Genomic DNA, 17,504 nt, shown 5'->3' with positions numbered 1-17,504 from the left:
TTCCCATTTTTATTGTTGTCAAAAGTTAAGAATTTGACTGTTTAGGGTTCTATGAGCAACGCCGATTATAATAGATCCAAATTGTGCATTTTGATCTATGTTGCCTCTTGTAATTTCCTTCCGCTTTAGCCTTTGTTCACCATGTTCTTGAGGGAAAACAGTGCACGTCCAGCAGTCTAAAAATTTGAACATGGTTTAAAAGGTTTTGATACCTTCTCATCAGTTCACTTCTATTACTTGAAATGAAAGTTTGCTTCTTAGTGTGATCATGTCTCAGAGTTCTCCATTTGCATCCTGACTCCTGAGAAATTATGTTTCTTTCACCCCCCCCTTCTGCAGAAACTGGTGCGAGCTGCTGGGTTATTCGCTGGATCAATTCTTCTAATGCGCAATTATGGTGATCTTATGGCTATATAAGGAACCAAGGAGAGACTAAGAGCTTCCGGGAGATCTCATATTCAGTTAGTACGATGGTGTAGTTTTCTCCTTGCCTCAACAGTTTCGAAATGCATTCGTTTGTTGCTTTTGACTTTTGAGGATGAAAATTTAGGAACTTGACAATAGCCTCGGTTGATTTATAACCATTAAATATGCAAATGTTTGGAATTGAACGAAATGCACACATTCAGATGGTTGCTGAAATTGTTTTGAGTTACTTATTATAGATCTCTAATGCATGTATGCCTTTAAAATCAAAATGGAAGTAGATCAACAATGGAGTTCTTAAAGAAGTAAATACATGCATTCAGGCATGTTTGATGTTGGGATGAATTTTATATTGACAGAGCTTTGTCAGACAGTTTGGTTGAGAGGACCCGGAATGTGCACTTCTAGTGTACCAGTAGTCAATTGTGGAGCAATGAGTTGCCAAATTTGTCTCAAGTAGCAAGGGTACTCCGAGATGAGTCTCTAATATTTTCAAATACGAATGTGTTTGGACAAAATTTGAGCCCTATATTTAGGGTCAAGCCGTTATTTAAATCCTTTGATGTACCTAACTGACCAATAACTTGCATTTCGCACATTCACATTAACACCGTCAATGTGAAGGTCCTTTTCCCATGATGAAAACTACATATATCCATGACTACGCATTAATATAATATAAAATGCTACATCAGCATCATATGAAGCTTTTACTCTTTCATTAAACCTAGAGAAGCTAAGTGGGGGCATCAATGGCGTCCCACTTGAAATTTAAAGCACTCGTGAAAGGTAAGAAAGCTTCAGATTCACATGTATATACTCTTAATTAAGTTCTCGTGCCAAACACACACCCGAGCCTGACTCAAAGTAACATAGAGTAGATGTATGTAGAAAGCATACTTTAAAAAAGCTACCAGAAAACAAACAATCCTAACTCAAGAATCAACCTACAGAATGAGATGGATCATATGCCTAGGACTGAATTTATCATAAAAGTATTGATTAACATTTGTAGGATAGCTAAGCATGTTATTTTTCAAGCCAAAAGAACCACGGGCTCAGCCATTTGTATGCAATCAGAGAACCAACTGCTGGTACTATAACATGTTAACTATAATCACATTTACATCTATGACGAGCAAGATTTTTATCATGAAAAAGAAAATTCCGAAAACGGAAAATGAGTGACAAAGAAAGAAAGAATGGTCGAAACTTATGACCTTAAGTGTTCACCATCTGCGTGAATTGCGCAATGATCTTGGTGATCCTTCGAAAAGATCCAAGAGCAATTTTTCCACATGTTCTACTGTATGCTTAACGCATTTGTCTTCAATATGACCTGGGTTTCTCCCAAGGAAAGTTCGATAAGCAAGGACTACTTTAAGTGAAGTTGAAATTCGCAAATCTTCGCGGAGCTGAGGATCTGGGATACTCCAACTTGTCTGGGTTTTGTATACCTCCTCAAAAGCAATGCTAAAGCCCTTGCATTGTTCTTTGAAGGTCAATTTCGACAAGGAACTTGTGCCCGGGTTATCGTCCTTGAGGAAACAAATAACCGAACTCCAAGTGGCTCTCTCGTAGTTCTTTGCATGCTGCTGAAACTTTCCATTATGCTTACGAATCCATTCGTCTCCTAAGAAGAGTCTGAGTTTCGATCCCTTAACCTTTTGAACCAAATAATGGATGTTGTTCATCAAGAAAATATACTGTAAAGCCTCATCCTTGTATAATTGTGACTTCCTATAAATATTGGATTCCAAAGAACTTGTGATTGATCGAAGGCGACAAGCCATGGGACAAGAAGTTGAAAGAGACACATTTGGCCCATTATCTGTCGCAGTAACTTGCTCCGAGACACCAGCATGTTGGTCCTTAAGAAGCAAATTGAGGGTGCTGCAATATTCAGGGAACATCCTGATATAGTTCATTACATATTTATTGAGAGGGTGAACACCACCACCAGGGAAGGGATAAAAGGATCCATTAGAAGAAATAGCAGCTTGAAATGCCTCAAATGCTGCTATTGAAGAGCCACCCAATCTCTCCAGAAGCTAATGGAACTGGAGCCGAACAAAAGAAGTAGCCTCTCCCGAGAACAATGTATCTATGTCTCGAAGAAGACCTGCCAAAGTCTCGTACATGTCAAGCAAACAAAGCAGCTTTTCAGTGAGGCCCCATTGCTACGGCTTCTCCGAAGTTCAAGAGGCAAAGAATTGTTGCCTTAGAAATCTCAAGAAAACAAAACGAACTAACAGATCCGAAGTCCACCAAGACCAGATCACATAACCAATTTTCACTAGCAAGATAGACCCGGACAATTATCTTCATGGACCAGGTCCATTTATTCATCTTGCTACTCATGCTAGTCCATTCCATTTTCAGCACATCCTCGATGCTGAGTTTCTCCGTTTCAAGAATGGCAAAATACTGCTTCAACGCTTCTTTCAGTACACCAATGAAAGCTTCACAAAATTCCGGACCATAATTTGAAGTAAACATAACCTTTGCAATGGACTTAATATCAGGAATTACATCTGCATGCACCAAATCTACAATGTCCTCACCAATTTCATCGCTAGAGCAGTTTTGGCTAGATGTTTCCTCGGCTGGTTCATCTTCAACTGAAACAAATGACTCATCATCGTAAACAACGTCCCTTCGAGTAGATCGAGAAGACGTGTTTGGGCTCAAACCTATGCTGAACAAGTATATGAATAAGCTCTTCCTCAAGCCTAGACATTGCAATCTGCAAAACATTCGTTGCATGATTAAGAAGTTCCTTCTGCTTCCTATTTTTATGCACGGATAGCCCTTGTAAACCATCAACCAGTGTCTGAATTTCATCAACAGCTTCGAGATACTCGGAAGCTTCCCTAGGCCCAGAATCCCATATCATCATCGGATCTGATTCCCAACTCAGAATCTTTCTCTCTGCTTGTTTGAGTCGGTCCTCAACATCCACAAATCCCCTTCGTCCCTTGCTGTCTGTATTCAAATTTATCATTGACAAATGAGCATCAAGATCGATAAGGATTTTCCGCAAATCATCGCTAAGATTCTTAATAGCTCCTAATGCCTTGACAATATGATGAGCTGCAGCAACAACATGAAGATCTCCTTCGTATGTCGGGATGGTATATTGACATCCGTCCATATCAATACCAAGAATACACAAAAGAAACCGAACAAACCAATCAAGTAATCGACTCGACACCAAGTAACTTCCCAGGCAATAAAGCCAAGCCTTTCAACTTACCGATGATATATAGAACCTAAACCATATACTAGCCAAAACCATGATTCGAATTCAATAAACCCCCGATGCTTTGGAATTAGAAGAAATCAATCAAACGGTTTGCAACTTGATAAATCAAAAGGATGATGATTTGCATTGAGTTCAGATCTACACAAATGGATCCTTTTCGAATTCGAAGAAATCAATCAAGCAGTTTACAACTTGATAACTCTCCACCCCAGACAAATCAAAAGGGATTTTCAGATGATCCACTTAGAACATTAGTCGAACAAAGATTAAGCTGAAATGACAAATGTAAGGTTGTACTTAGCCATTTATTGAATGAAATTTAATCTTGAAGATAACATGGCAAATAATAGTTTAAAAAATTCAGAAGAAAATGAAAAGAAACCCATCATACCTTAGAACTTGTTTTCCTTGAAATCATAGAAATCCAGCAGCATCAACCCAGAAAAAGAATAAAGGCAAACGAACGTCAAATGGAGGGTTTTGAAAGAAACTAGATAGATAAAGAGGTAAATTTCGTGGGAAAATGCAGAAGTCGGATTTTCTTTCTTATTTTTCTACTTTTAAAATCTGATTATTGAACTATATTTAATGTTATTTTCCATTTTCGAAGGAGTTAAACAGTGTTTTGAAAATCGGATCGGATCGGTCAGTTCAATCGATTCAACCGGAAATCGTTGTCTAATCCGGTTCAATCGATTCAACCGGGAACCGTTGCCTAATCCGGTTCAATCTACATCGGTTGAACCGGTTGAAACCGCTGAACCGTTCGAACCGGACGGGCTGAAAACCGAAAAAAATCACCAATTTTGTTTTGTTTTTTTTAAAATTAAACCAAACATTGTTAAACGAGCCAAGTCGAACTCGAGTATTGCTAAGCTCGACTCAAACTTGAAAACTTTAAAAGTAAGTTCAACTCTACTCAAACTCACGAGCTAAAAATCATCAAGTTCAACTCGAACTCGAAATATAATATTGAAACTTGAACTCGAAAATGTTTGAACTCAAAAAAAATTTAGAAGCTCGATTGAAGCCTAAAATTCGAGCTTGATTGAAGTGAAAGAATAATTCACTCAATGCTCACCAAAAGGCTCCATAATTTTGAATGTCAAATTAACTCTATTATTTATAGGAGTTAGTTAGGATGCTCTTCTATGTTTCTTAGTCATGTGAGATTGTTTTGTTCTTATATTTGTACTCTTTAGACTTTTGGGATGTTCTTCTATGTTTCTTAGCTATGTGAGATTAATTTTTTTAAAAAAATTTAAACAAAACAATATCATTTTGTTATTATTTTTAGCCATAAATTTATTTTTTAATTATAGTTATATAATTATATTTATTATTTAATATGTTTTACCTTAAATATTATGTTGTAATTAATTTGAATCATTTTGTTTCACTTGATTTTATGGTTTTTAACTTATATATGTTATTATTTGCTTTGAATATGACTTGTGATATAAAAAATTATTTTTTATTAAATATTTTTGGTATTTTTATTTAATTTTTTAAATAATTATGACATCGTCTGATTTTTTCGACCGGTCAGACTAATTAAACCGATTAAATCAATGAACCGATAGTATGACCGATTTATTAACCAATCCGGTTCTAAAAACCATGGAGTTAAATTCTGTCTCTCAGTTGGCTGGAAAATTTTTAAGTCGTGGGTTTGACCTTTAGCAGCTCCTGTCAATATTCAAGGCTTGTCTTGCACTTGACCACTTTTCGAACGACGTGGTTTTAATTAAAATTAAAATAATTAATTTTTTAAATAAATCACTAATTTTATTCAAAGTAATAAATATCTTAAATTAATAAATATTTACAATTATAATATTAAATTAAGCACATAATTAAGATAATTTCCTATAATATTAAAATAAAACTAATAACTTAAGATCACATAAAGACCATACAATGAAATATTAAAATTTAATCAAGAAAACTCGAACAAAGATATAGATATAAACATACATGATCGCATCGACAAACTAACCACAAAAACATGAAGTTAAACCACCGAAAAACTACAAATCAGACTCGAACGATGTGAAAAGTTATCTACGAACGCATAACGGGTATCGAAATCCAATTCGAGGATCCAAAACAGAGAAAATAAATAATATATTATATAAGTGTTATCTTTATTAGTTGTGACGATGTATAATCAATCCTTAAAAAAAGATAAATAAAAACGACGATCAAACGATCGAAAAAATACCAAAATGTAAAAAAAATTATGTACAATATGGAGCGATTTGATTCTTAACACGAACACAAAAATCAAGTGCAAATCACTTTGACAAATAATGTAAAGATATGATACAATACAAAATGAATAAGATATACACTAATTTATATTAATTAAGTTATTTTAATGATTAAAAGAATAATTATTATTTATTGAAATTTTGGATTATAAGGAGTGTATAAATATTTATGGTTAAATAGTTAAAAATCTTTCAAATAAATATTATTTTATAATCACCTCAAATTAATTAAAAAAATAAATTATGAAAAATCATATCAAATATCTATATGCAATATTAAAAAATATATAAATAATTAATGAATTTAATAAGACTATCTAATAAAAAATATTATAACAATCATCAATAATTATCATCAAATTCTCTAAAATTGTGCTTAATTGTTGACGACTCTGGAATAAGACTAAAGTGTACAAACTCAAAAACCTTACAAATTCTAAATTAAATAAAAAAATAAACTAAAATAAATTTATTTTATCAAAAAACAGTATGAGCTTTTACACGTGGAAAATATGTGTTCGCGAAACATTCAACTTCAAGGACAACTTTCTGTTGTTATGAAAAACACTACAATTTCTTGAATAGTAATTGGGTATCACCATTTCTCAAAATTTGTTCTATTTTCTGTATACAACCCTCATTTAACATTTAATCAATTAATTTTAGGGTAAATTCATTAATGGTCACTAAATTTTTATGACATTTTATTTTGATCATCAAACTTTTAAAACTCACTTTAGAATCATTAAATTTCATTAAGAAAATTTGACATGACATAATAAATTTCTATAAAAAAATCTTAATGTTCCAAATTGGTAGTCGTCGTAAAGGTTAAGCTTATGATGAACGAAGCAATTTCGGTCAGTCTCAATGATGGAAATGTTTCGTTTGATCAAAAAATTAGCATAATACTATTTCAAGTAGATCCAACAGATAGTGGTGTATTAAAAAAAATTAACTTTTAGTTTTGAGTGAAATTTGAGAAGCCTAGAAGGTTTTCTGATGAGTTTGAATTGAAAAAAAAGGAACATCGACTACTAGAATATTTAAGATGTCATGTCAACTATTGTTAATGGTTTAATGATCTAATGACTATTAAATTTTTTTTCTTAATGATAATAGCTCCGATGAAACTTTTTTAATTTCAGTAATCAAAGTAAAAGTACCCTAAAAGTTCAATGACTATTTGTTTAATTTACCATTAAGTTTTTAGGATAAACTATATGAATGGTCCCCTATATTTTTTGTTTATTCAATTTTGGTCATCGGTTCAAAAAATGGTTTTGATTCATTACGTTATTGGTTAGTTCGATTTTGACCTGTCAGTCGTTAACTTATGTTAACCCATTAACGAAAATCCGAGTCAACAATTAAAAGATTCTTCTTCTTCTTCTTGAAAATTTAAAGTTAAAATTGAATTGACCACCGACTATGTTTAAAGAAAAGTCAATAATTGTTGAAAGAAAAAGAATAATTTAACACAATTCAGTGTCTTCTGATAAAAAAATAGCACTTTGTAGTATTTGCAACCAAAAAGTACTTCGAAGAAGAAGAAGAAGAAGAAGAAGAGAAGGAGAAGGAGAAGGAGAAGGAGAAGGAGAAGGAGAAGGAGAAGGAGAAGGAGAAGGAGAAGGAGAAGAAGGAGAAGAAGAAGAAGAATTTTTTTAATTGTTAACTCAAACTTTCGTTAATGGGTTAATGAGAGTTAATGACTGATAGATCAAAACCAAACTAATTGATAACATAAACGACCAAAATAAATTTTTTTAACCGGTGACCAAAATCGAACGATATGAAAACATAGGGATCATTTGTATAGTTGACCCAAATTTTTAATGTTTTGAAAATAATAATTATTTAAAAGGTAAAGAACTCAAATTGTCATTCGACTATAAGGTGATGCCTTGTTGAGTCATTCGATTATTAAAAGTGATAAATTAATCTCTCGACTATAGGATGTTGTTTTGTTGAGTCATTCAAAATTAAAAGTTACAAATGATCACTCAACTATTCATATGTTCCAAACTCTTCATTTTCCAGTAAAAAAGTGATTGTCATTTGAGTTGTACATTAACATGTTGAATAAGATATGATAAAATCATATTTTAATAATGCCTACTGGCAACGTCATTGCTTTCAAGCACTGACTCAATGATATAATCATGTTTTGTAACTTTTAATATTCGAAGGAATCAACAAAGTAACATTTAGGGACTATTTTGTAAAGTTTAATAGTCATAAGATTTAATTAAACATTATTCTATAACCGGAGACCATTTGTGTAGTTTATCCTAATTTAAATTGAAACGAAGAAAAGTAAGATAACGTTTTAGATGGATCGAACGGTGGAATCCTCAACTTTTATAAAGAGGGTAAGCCGCCGTATGATGTTACAGGTGTCAAGGTATGGTGACAGGACCATCAAAATTATTTATTTTCCTTGTGCACCCAAACATTGCACCCCCAATTCCTCCTTCCTTCAACCTTCTCCTTTCAGCTTCAACTCCAAACCTCGTTTACTTTTCCTCCCAAAGCTTACCTTCTGATCCGAACCTCAATTTTGCTCCTCTGTTCGTTGAAAATTTCGCACACTATTTCGATCACTTTATCGCTCTATCTCCATCTCTATCTTCTAGCTATAACAAAAAACGCCCAATTTTTCAAACCCTAATAAATTTTCCAACAAGTTTGACACTCTTTCAATGATCGTTTTTCGAGCTCCATTTTAATGTCATCTCCACTCCAGTGTAAGTTCATTTCTCATCTCTCTCTCTCTCTCTAGGGTACCTAACGTAAATTTTCCACTTTTCAAATATTTTTTTATATGAGATGCTGAATCGATGGTAAGGGTTTGATAGTACAGGGATGGGCAGCTGCGTCGTTTGTATTTCGTTTTAGTGACGGGGATTGCTTGCTGCCGTTTCGATCTTCATATGTAGGCTAGGTTAGAAATGTGCGATTTTTACGGAATTTTTGAGTTTAGTGTCTGTTTGTTTGCCGAGAAAAGGTAGGGGCGCCAGAGATCTTCATCGATGGGAATTGCGAATTTTAAATTGAGCTGAGGTTGTAGTAGTTCTTTTCTTCATCTCTATGAAAGGTTAATGTTTTGGTTTTTATAAATAATTTAGTTTCAAGGCTTTGTCATTAGTAGTGATTAGTGAATTTATGTTCGTACTGAACTTGTAGTATTCTGCTTTGACGCTTCTCGAGTGTCTTCTTTTTTGTGTGTTAGTTAGAGTTCATTGACATTGATATGGTAGCCTTTGATGTTTTGTTTTTTGTTAATTGGGAGGTATCTTTTTCCTTCGACTGATACGCTATTGGTTTTATTACTACCTTTCTGTTGTGCGTATCTTTATGTACTTGATGTATCAGACTGCTAACTTCTCATATGTACATCTAAATTTATTGATTTAATGAATCTACCTTTCATTAATTTTCATCAATATGAAGCATGTGTTTCATGTTGATTATCGAGTGTGGTACATAAATTGACTAGAAAACAAAGACGAAGTTTGGCATTAGATTAGATTGCTATACCAAATTAAGAAAAGAAAGGTGGAACAATTTTCATGAACAGATAGTTGCCTTAACTTGCTTTAACTTCTGTTTCCGTTAAGAGGTGATATGTTGGATTTTATCCATGCAGGAAACGTCACAACCAGGGTGAACGTTTAAATGTACAGAAGAGGTTTGTTTCTAATTATACTTTGATTTAAAGAAGGATTTTTATGGTTGTGTGGCATATAATGGAATTGAAAACATGTTAAGACTTAATTCTTTTTAGGCTCTAGTTTTCCTCTCAAAGCTTTAGCTGCTGAGTATTTTTGGCTTGGATTATCTCTATGCCTGGCAACGAAGTTGGAGACAGGATCCATAATTTCCTTGGTCAAGAGGGTTTGTCCCAAGGCCAGCATCATTCGCCATTCCTTGACTCTGCCTGGCCTGGATTAAGTAACAATCTATGGGTTGGAGGCCAGAGACAAGTCGGTGAACCTCTTGTTTCCAGTTTGAAGAATTTTAGTGCACATCAATTAGGTAATATGAAGACATCTAGCTCTCCTGTTACTATAATTTTGATTTTAGCGCACGGTTGTAGCATGCTTCCTAACACTATTTAATTGTCTTCATTATATTCTTTTGGCATTAGCTGAGTCTGACAGAGGACATAGTGGTCAATCTTCTAGTCAGCAGCAGGACATGAACTTCACTCACTCAGGTTTGAGGTCTGAGATAGCTAGAAGTCAATTACAAAACCAATCACCAAATGGAAATGGCTATTTTCTAGGGCATCAGGCTCTTCAGGCAAGGCAGAATGAAACGAACTTTTTGGGAGTGGATGCAACATCTAGATGCTTATCACCTCTTGATTCACAGATAGGAAATGGTCCTGATCTTCATAAGAAAAATTCCCTGAGGTTGGAATCTACTGAATCTCCCGTAAATTACAATTTTTTTGGACGGCAACACCAAATTAGTGCACAGCATTCCGGCATGATCCAGCCTTTGCCCAGGCAGCAGTCAGGAATGAATGACATGCAGCTATTACAGCAACAACAACATGCTATGCTTATGCAAATGCATGAATTACAGAGGCAACAACTCCTGAAGCCACAGTTTCAGCTACCAGATGCAAGGCAGTTGAGCTCCGCAAGTCAGGTTTCCTCTACTGTAAAACAGGCATTGGGTAGCCTTTCTCCAGCTCCAATCAATGGCTTTCCTCTCCATGATGCTTCAAATTATTCCTGGCAGCCTGAGCACATGACACCAAATGCAAATTGGCTGCAGCATGGTGCATCTTCTGCCATGCATGTATCCTCTGGAGGATTTACGTTTTCCCCTGAGGAAGGGCAGATGTCTTTGATGGGTTTGGTTCCTCAACAGGTTGATCAATCATTTTATGGTATCTCAACTGATGGCGCAAGAGGAAACCCATATCATCATTCTTCTGTTCAAATGAATAAACCTTCAATGCAGCAGGTACCAGCCAGCAGTAACTTTTTTCCAGGTAATCAGTATGCTGTATTTACAGATCAAGGTAGCTTGCAAGATGGAACTTCGGTTTCTAGACAGGTTGATCAGGGTAAAAATGTGTTTGGGGCTGCAGCAGGACAAGGCTTAAATACTGGATTTCATTCAGAAAACTTACAGGAAAAGACTATCCAGCCCAAAAACATTGTGATGCAGGAGTCTTGTGGAAGGCAAGAACTTCCTGGTCCATCAGAAATATCCCTGGACAAGTCAGCAATTCAGGCTGCCCCCACACAGAGTGTGGCCACGCTAGATGAAACTGAAGAAAAGATTTTGTTTGGTTCAGATGATAGTGTGTGGGATATCTTTGGAAGGAGCACCAACATGGGATCATTGTTGGATGGTGTGGACTCTTTTGGGGCTTTGCCTTCTTTGCAAAGTGGCAGTTGGAGTGCACTTATGCAGTCTGCTGTGGCAGAAACATCTAGTAATGATTTAGGGGTACAGGACCAGTGGGGTGGTTTAGGTGTGCAGGATAGTGAACCTCCAAGCCTGAATGTGCCATCACAAAGTGTCAATGATGACAGCAAACATCAATTAGCTTGGGCTAATAACAAATTGCAGACTGGCTCGACATCGAACTCTAAACCTTTTCCAATGTCTAGTTATGCCAATATCAATCTTGATTTTTTCAGCATCCCTGGGGTTCAGCAATCAGGAGTCCAGATTGCAAATGAACAGAATGAGAAAATGCATATCGATTCATCTCAGAAATCTGTTCAACAGTTGACAGGAGAAAGAAGCAAATGGATAGATTGCAGTCCTCTACAGAAGCCTGTAGCTGAAAGTGTGCAATTCTTTGGAAATGCTGCCCATTCTCCTAATTTGCAAGTGGGTGCAAAGAGCTTTTCAGGTTACCAACAAGGCATAGCTGTACATACTATGCGTGAACAGCCACACAATAAGCCAAATGGTTGGAACTTCATTGATTCTTCACAACATAGTGGTAATGCTATATCAAAAAGTCGGGATATTGATTGTGCATTACAACCTTCTCATAATAGTGATCATAGAGGTGCCCTGCATGAGGAGGAAGGTCATGGTTCTGCTCTTGATCATTCTGTTCCTAATGCAAATATCGAGCAGGGAAATTTCAGTTCCGGCTTGAGAAGCCCACAGATGAATAGGGAAGGTTCTGACTTGGATAATGTTGCTGCAGTAACAGATTCAAGATCAATAAGGGTCACTGATAGCAGCCAGCAACTTCCAAACAATCATAATCTTAATTTCAGGAGAAGTACTGATTCTAAATTAAACTCTGTACAAAGCAAGGTTCAAGCTAAGGATAAGAACTATCAAGCTTTTGATTCATCTGGAAATGATTGCTTGGACAAGGGAGAAAATGAAGCAAATATGTTGGAGGATCAGAGTATCAAAAAAACTTGCAATGACAGTTTTCATCCAAACACATTCCACCGTTCTTCTACCAGTGGCATGAGAGACAATGTCTGGATGGATGTAAATGATTCATGTGGAGGAAAACAGAAGTCATCTGTTCGTATTAGTCATAAGCCTTCTGGAATCCGTAAATTTCAGTATCATCCTATGGGGGATCTGGATATTGAGGCGGAACCTTCATATGGAACTAAAGGTGTTGCACATTCACAGTCAATATCACAACATGTTTCACAACGATTGGAAGGGCATGACCAAGGATACTTTGGGCAGTCAAAATTTACTGGTCATGCTTCTAGAGATTCTTTAGAAACTGAGAAGGTAATTTTTGGTGTTAAACTGTCAAATATTTTTCTGTCCTCTGTACAACTGCTGAATTTTACTTCACTTTTTTAGAATATATAATCCTTTGGAAAACTAAATAATCTTCTATTATTTTTCTCCTGCTTAGGGGTGTTTTCCCAGCATTCAAGTAGACGAGGTACCTTCAAAAAGCTCAAATCAAGGTTCTGCTTCTGACAGATCCTTTGTTGGTTCTGTGCCAAACAAGACAGCTCCAATGAGGTAGTTGAACATTTGCACTTGTTTTTTTGGCTTGAGTTGAATTTCTTGCTTTTCTCAAAACATTTAGCTACAAATAATACTCTTTGGTTGTTAAAACTATGATAGTAAAAATGTATCCATCACCATATATTTGCAATCTGTTTTTTATTATCATTGTACTGGTTTTCTTATTTACCTTTTAATGTAATTTTCAGTCAAAACATGCTGGAGCTTCTTCCCAAGTTTGATCAGCTAGGAGAACATGATAGTGCAACACATTTAAGCTCGTCCAAACGCAATCTATCATCTGAATTGCCTGATACAGAAACTTCTGATGGATCTGTAGGCCAGATTCAGCATAACAGGCCTTCTACTTCCCAAGGTTTTGGCTTACAATTAGGTCTTCCATCTCAAAGGTTTATCATTCCTGATCGTGCAATCTCATCACAGAGTTCTCCCCAAGTAGTTAATTCTCTAAATTCAGTTCATGTCTCTTCTGTGGTAGGAAGGAAGGGTCATGCATGGTTGGATCCAAAAACTTCGGTACAGTCCCCAACTCATGGAGCATCCTCTGAAGACATTAGGAATAATGTTTCAAGTATTTCTGGTCAAATCAGTAATAAGTTGTCACCACATAGTATTCAGGGCAACTTTTCTACTGGTTTTACCTCTGATTACCATTTAAAAAGTCATCTTGAAGGCCAGCATGTTACTAATGTGGGTAGTCAGGTAACACTAAGTGCATCTATGGATGCACCTTTTGGTGGGTTGGCATCTCTTGCCAAGCAGACTGATGAATCTTCCGAGAGAGCTCAAACTAGTCAATTGAGAAGGAAACCAGCACCTCGCATACCTAAATCTACTGCAGATAACAATCTTGCTTCTTCAGAGACTTCTCGGCCAAGTAGTAGTGACCAAATCCATGCAAGGGATCCAGGCCAGCAGTTTCCAGTTTTGAAGGCTCTGCCAGCTTCCCAACCATCTGCTACATCTGAATCTCCAAAGCCAGGTGCTTTTACCAAAATGCCTGATGTGTGGACCAGTGTTTCAGCCCCACAGCATTTACTAGGAGGACAGTCATCTTGGGACTCCCAAAATTTGTTTAAGTACCATCATCAATCGAATATTAACTCTGAAACAACTCTTCCTGGAACAAAGAAGCTGGACAATCAAATTGCTGAGGCAGGAGGTTTTGGTCAGTCTGTGTCACCTGCAGGCTCTGCTAAACCACAGAGCTTTGTTGGAGAGGAGCAACCAGCAAAAAAAGATCAGCAGTTATTGGCAGAGAATGGTGCCAGCCCAAATCCTGCAGCTATGCTCCGAGACATTGATGCTCTTGGCAACTCTTTGAGACCAAATAATACGGTACATCAGAACCATTCATTGTTGCATCAGGTGCCGTCCATGAAAGATATAGAGATTGAACCAAGTAATAGGAGCGCCAAAAGATTTAAATGCCCAAGTCTAGACTCTGCTTTGGATACTCAGCAGGTAAGTTCTGAAGGCTCAGAGCAGGTAAGTTCTGAAGGCTCAGAGCAGTTATCTTATGGATCCGATACTAGGATGAAAGATGCTCTTGTCAATAGTGTGTCAGCTCCTTCTAATGATATTGTGGCATTCACTCAGAATGATTCCCGTCATTTCTCTGGTGCTAATAATTCAGCTGCTAATCTCAAGGGTGGACACTCTCAAATAAGTCCCCAGATGGCTCCATCCTGGTTTGATCGGTATGGCACGTTTAAAAATGAGCAAATGTCCTCTCTATATGATGTTCGAGAAATTGCCATGGTGAAGGCTGCAGAAAAAGCATTTATTGTTGGTAGACCTTTTGACAGTTCGCATGCTCTTCATTCAAGTGAGCAGGTTATTGCCGCTGCTGATCCTAGTCAGCTCGATAGTGCCTGTAAAAACTCAGAGCCAATATTGACTGAGCATACCTCCTCTCACTCGTTGCCTCCTGATATCACAAATCAGGATTTGGTTGTTATCAAAGCAAGAAAGCGTAAAAGTATGGCATTTGAGCTTCTACCATGGTATAGAGAAGTGACACAAGTTTCTCAAAGATCTCAGAACATCAGGTGACTGGAATAAGTAACCCATTTGCTGCAATTACTTGTAGCAATATAGATGTCAATGACCGAAAACACTCAAGTATTTTCTAATACTGTTACTATGCAAAAATTAGTTGCTCTCCTCTTTCACTATATATATGTTTTTCTTAATTTTGGAATTATATTGAAGTTTTCTGTTGATCGCAGTGTGGGAGAGGTGGAATGGGCACATGCAGTAAATCGATTGATTGAGAAGGTGTGTTCAGTTTTTAACTGTTTTATTTTGTTGTTATCTTAGTATTTCTTAGAGCTGTGACAGTTCATAGCTTAAAGACGTTGATCTAATCACAGGTTGAAGATGAACCTGAAATGATTGAAGATTGGCCACCAGTGGTTAGATCAAAAAGAAGGCTCATCTTGACAAGGCAGCTTATGCAGCAACTACTTCATGCTCCTCCAAGATCATATCTTACTGCAGGTGCTAGCAAAAACTATGAGATTGTGGCCTATTTTGTTGCCAGATCAGTCTTAGGAGATGCATGCAGCACAGCATGTATATTGGAAACTGGTACTGCTATTCGTCCCGACAGTGAAAGCACGTAAGAACATGTTAATATCCTTCGAAATCCTTGAATTCTGTTTTTACCGGATCTCATCTGCCAATCATTGTTGCTATTAACTGGTACTATCTGATGATTTTCCCCCCTTTCAATTTGCTTTTAGCCTCTCGGAAAAGCATAAGGAGAGAAACCAGTCCACCTTAAAGGCAGCAGAAGATTTTATCATCAGAGCAAAGAAACTTGAAAATGGTTTACAGAGGTAACCCACATCTAGTTCTTGCCAATTTCTTTTATGCATAACATTTCTTTTGTTAGTCTTTTGCAACATTGTTATTAATGTCTTCTAACTAGTTCAATGGATAAGATGGCTTTTGAGGTGCATTCTGCCTGTTGAAAGTATGCTGCCGCATATGTTTACTGTTATTTTGCTTAGTACTTTGACCTGAAGTATGGCTTCTAGCTAGTTCAATGGATAAGATGGCTAATTAGCGTATAACAATTATACCTTTGGTTTCCCACGGCTGCCCCATTAATTATTTTGCCCTAAGCACTTTTTACGACCGTGGCAATTATCTCATCTTCGAATGTTTCTGCTTTGTTATGCAGTCTGGACAAGAGAGCCTCAATCTTGGACCTAAGATTGGAATGTCAGGATCTAGAGAAGATTTCTGTCATCAATCGTTTCGCCAAGTTCCATGGCCGGGGGCAAGCTGACGGGACTGAAACCTCATCGTCCTCCGATAATTCTCACAAATTCTTCTCCCAGAGATACGTAATTGCTCTACCTATGCCCCGGAATCTCCCTGACAGAGTACAATGCCTTTCCCTGTGATAATTACTTGAAAAAGATTTTTCCATCTTTTTTTGGCCAATTATCTTCTCGTCCCTCACGCATCTCTAAGTTTAAAAGCAATGGAGGCTCTTAGATCTTACCATTGGAGGCCATTCAAGTTGATTTGCGGAGATATATAAGTTTTATCATTGAATATTGGTCTGAAAATGAATGTTGAGAGAAATTGAGGGATAAGGCCCCATGATTTTTGGGTAAATAGGGAAGAAGAAAAAGGTGAGTCTGAAATATTTTTGAGGGGTAAGCCGAATATTGTTTGTGTATTTATTAAGCCTTTTGGATGCGTTTCATTCATAAGTAAAAGGGTTTCTGCATTTCTCATCATCTCTTATTTTGCTAGGGATGACAATGGAGCATGGAGGAAATTAAGATTACTTTTCTATTTTGTCTACATTATTCCGACTTTTCTTCATCCATGAAACGGATATTTGATCTCTTGTATATTATTCTGACAACAGCACTAAATGAATTAAATTCATTTGGCAAATCATATTTTTCCCCCTTAATCATGACGAACTATAGCATTCGTTCTATCTAATCCTTCAATTAAAGTAATCATGACGGTATATAAATCTAGTCGTTATCTTATTAGATAAATGTTTAAAATTTGATTTCATTTATTAAGTTTAAACATTACAATTTGAATAAATAATACCTCCACCGCGATTTTGGATTTAATTTGAGCAAATATCGGAATCCACAGTCCCATATTACCACGTGAAATTTGGATTTTTATGCCTTTAAATGTTGTTTGATCGATTGAATTTTGTACCAAGTCGCTAGCATTATCATGGGAATTAGAGTGCATAATCTAAAAATCCAAGTGCAGTGACCTGATTGAAAATATTTTCAAGTTTAAGGACCCATCTTACAATCCAAATTATAAACAGAAAACGTCATAAGTCCGCAACGAACGCGGTCGTAAAACCAGAAAATACAATATGAAGAGTGTTCAAAGCTGTTGACTCATCTGTTTAGTCTCCTCTTCTCTTCTTCATATATATATATATATATATATATTTTGATTAAATTTTAGAGTAAAAGTAGGAAGATTAGAAGAAAGATTGAAAGATGGGATGGTATCAAGATGGTGAAAGCTTAGCTACCTTT

At 36.2% G+C, this 17,504-nt stretch overlaps 1 protein-coding gene and 1 pseudogene across 5 annotated transcripts; one reads left to right on the top strand and one right to left on the bottom strand.

The window, feature by feature from the left end:
• Positions 1-1,453: 1,453 nt before the first annotated feature.
• Positions 1,454-4,234, bottom strand: LOC120178565 (annotated as a pseudogene).
• A 4,205-nt stretch (positions 4,235-8,439) lies between these two features.
• LOC120178547 lies at positions 8,440-16,713 on the top strand. Of its 5 annotated transcripts, XM_039184366.1 has the most exons (11): positions 8,440-8,711; positions 9,614-9,655; positions 9,752-10,002; positions 10,115-12,711; positions 12,842-12,954; positions 13,149-14,660; positions 14,790-15,011; positions 15,192-15,240; positions 15,336-15,583; positions 15,708-15,803; positions 16,151-16,713. In XM_039184366.1, exons 3-11 carry the CDS (start codon positions 9,810-9,812, stop codon positions 16,374-16,376), a joined length of 5,256 nt encoding a protein of 1,751 aa, XP_039040297.1. In that variant the 5' UTR covers positions 8,440-8,711; positions 9,614-9,655; positions 9,752-9,809; the 3' UTR covers positions 16,377-16,713. The 5 variants fall into 5 exon arrangements, with proteins under 5 accessions (XP_039040297.1, XP_039040296.1, XP_039040294.1 ...); XM_039184365.1 differs by having other exon boundaries at positions 9,779-10,002; positions 13,149-15,011; XM_039184363.1 differs by having other exon boundaries at positions 13,149-15,011.
• Positions 16,714-17,504: the final 791 nt, after the last annotated feature.

This window comes from Hibiscus syriacus, unplaced genomic scaffold (genome assembly GCF_006381635.1).
Source record: "Hibiscus syriacus cultivar Baekdansim isolate YM2019G1 unplaced genomic scaffold, ASM638163v2 tig00112353_pilon, whole genome shotgun sequence".
In the NCBI taxonomy this organism is placed as follows: domain Eukaryota; kingdom Viridiplantae; phylum Streptophyta; class Magnoliopsida; order Malvales; family Malvaceae; genus Hibiscus; species Hibiscus syriacus.
The sequence above is the reverse complement of the archived record's forward strand: the minus strand, read 5'-3'. Positions and strand labels throughout refer to the sequence as shown.

Bases quoted from the DNA above. Each gene is read 5' to 3' on its own strand.
- LOC120178547 (XM_039184365.1), top strand. From the start codon at position 9,810: ATGCCTGGCAACGAAGTTGGAGACAGGATCCATAATTTCCTTGGTCAA. The intron at 12,712-12,841 runs GTAATTTTTGGT...TCTCCTGCTTAG, and splicing joins ATTCTTTAGAAACTGAGAAG to GGGTGTTTTCCCAGCATTCA. The intron at 12,955-13,148 runs GTAGTTGAACAT...TGTAATTTTCAG, and splicing joins AACAAGACAGCTCCAATGAG to TCAAAACATGCTGGAGCTTC.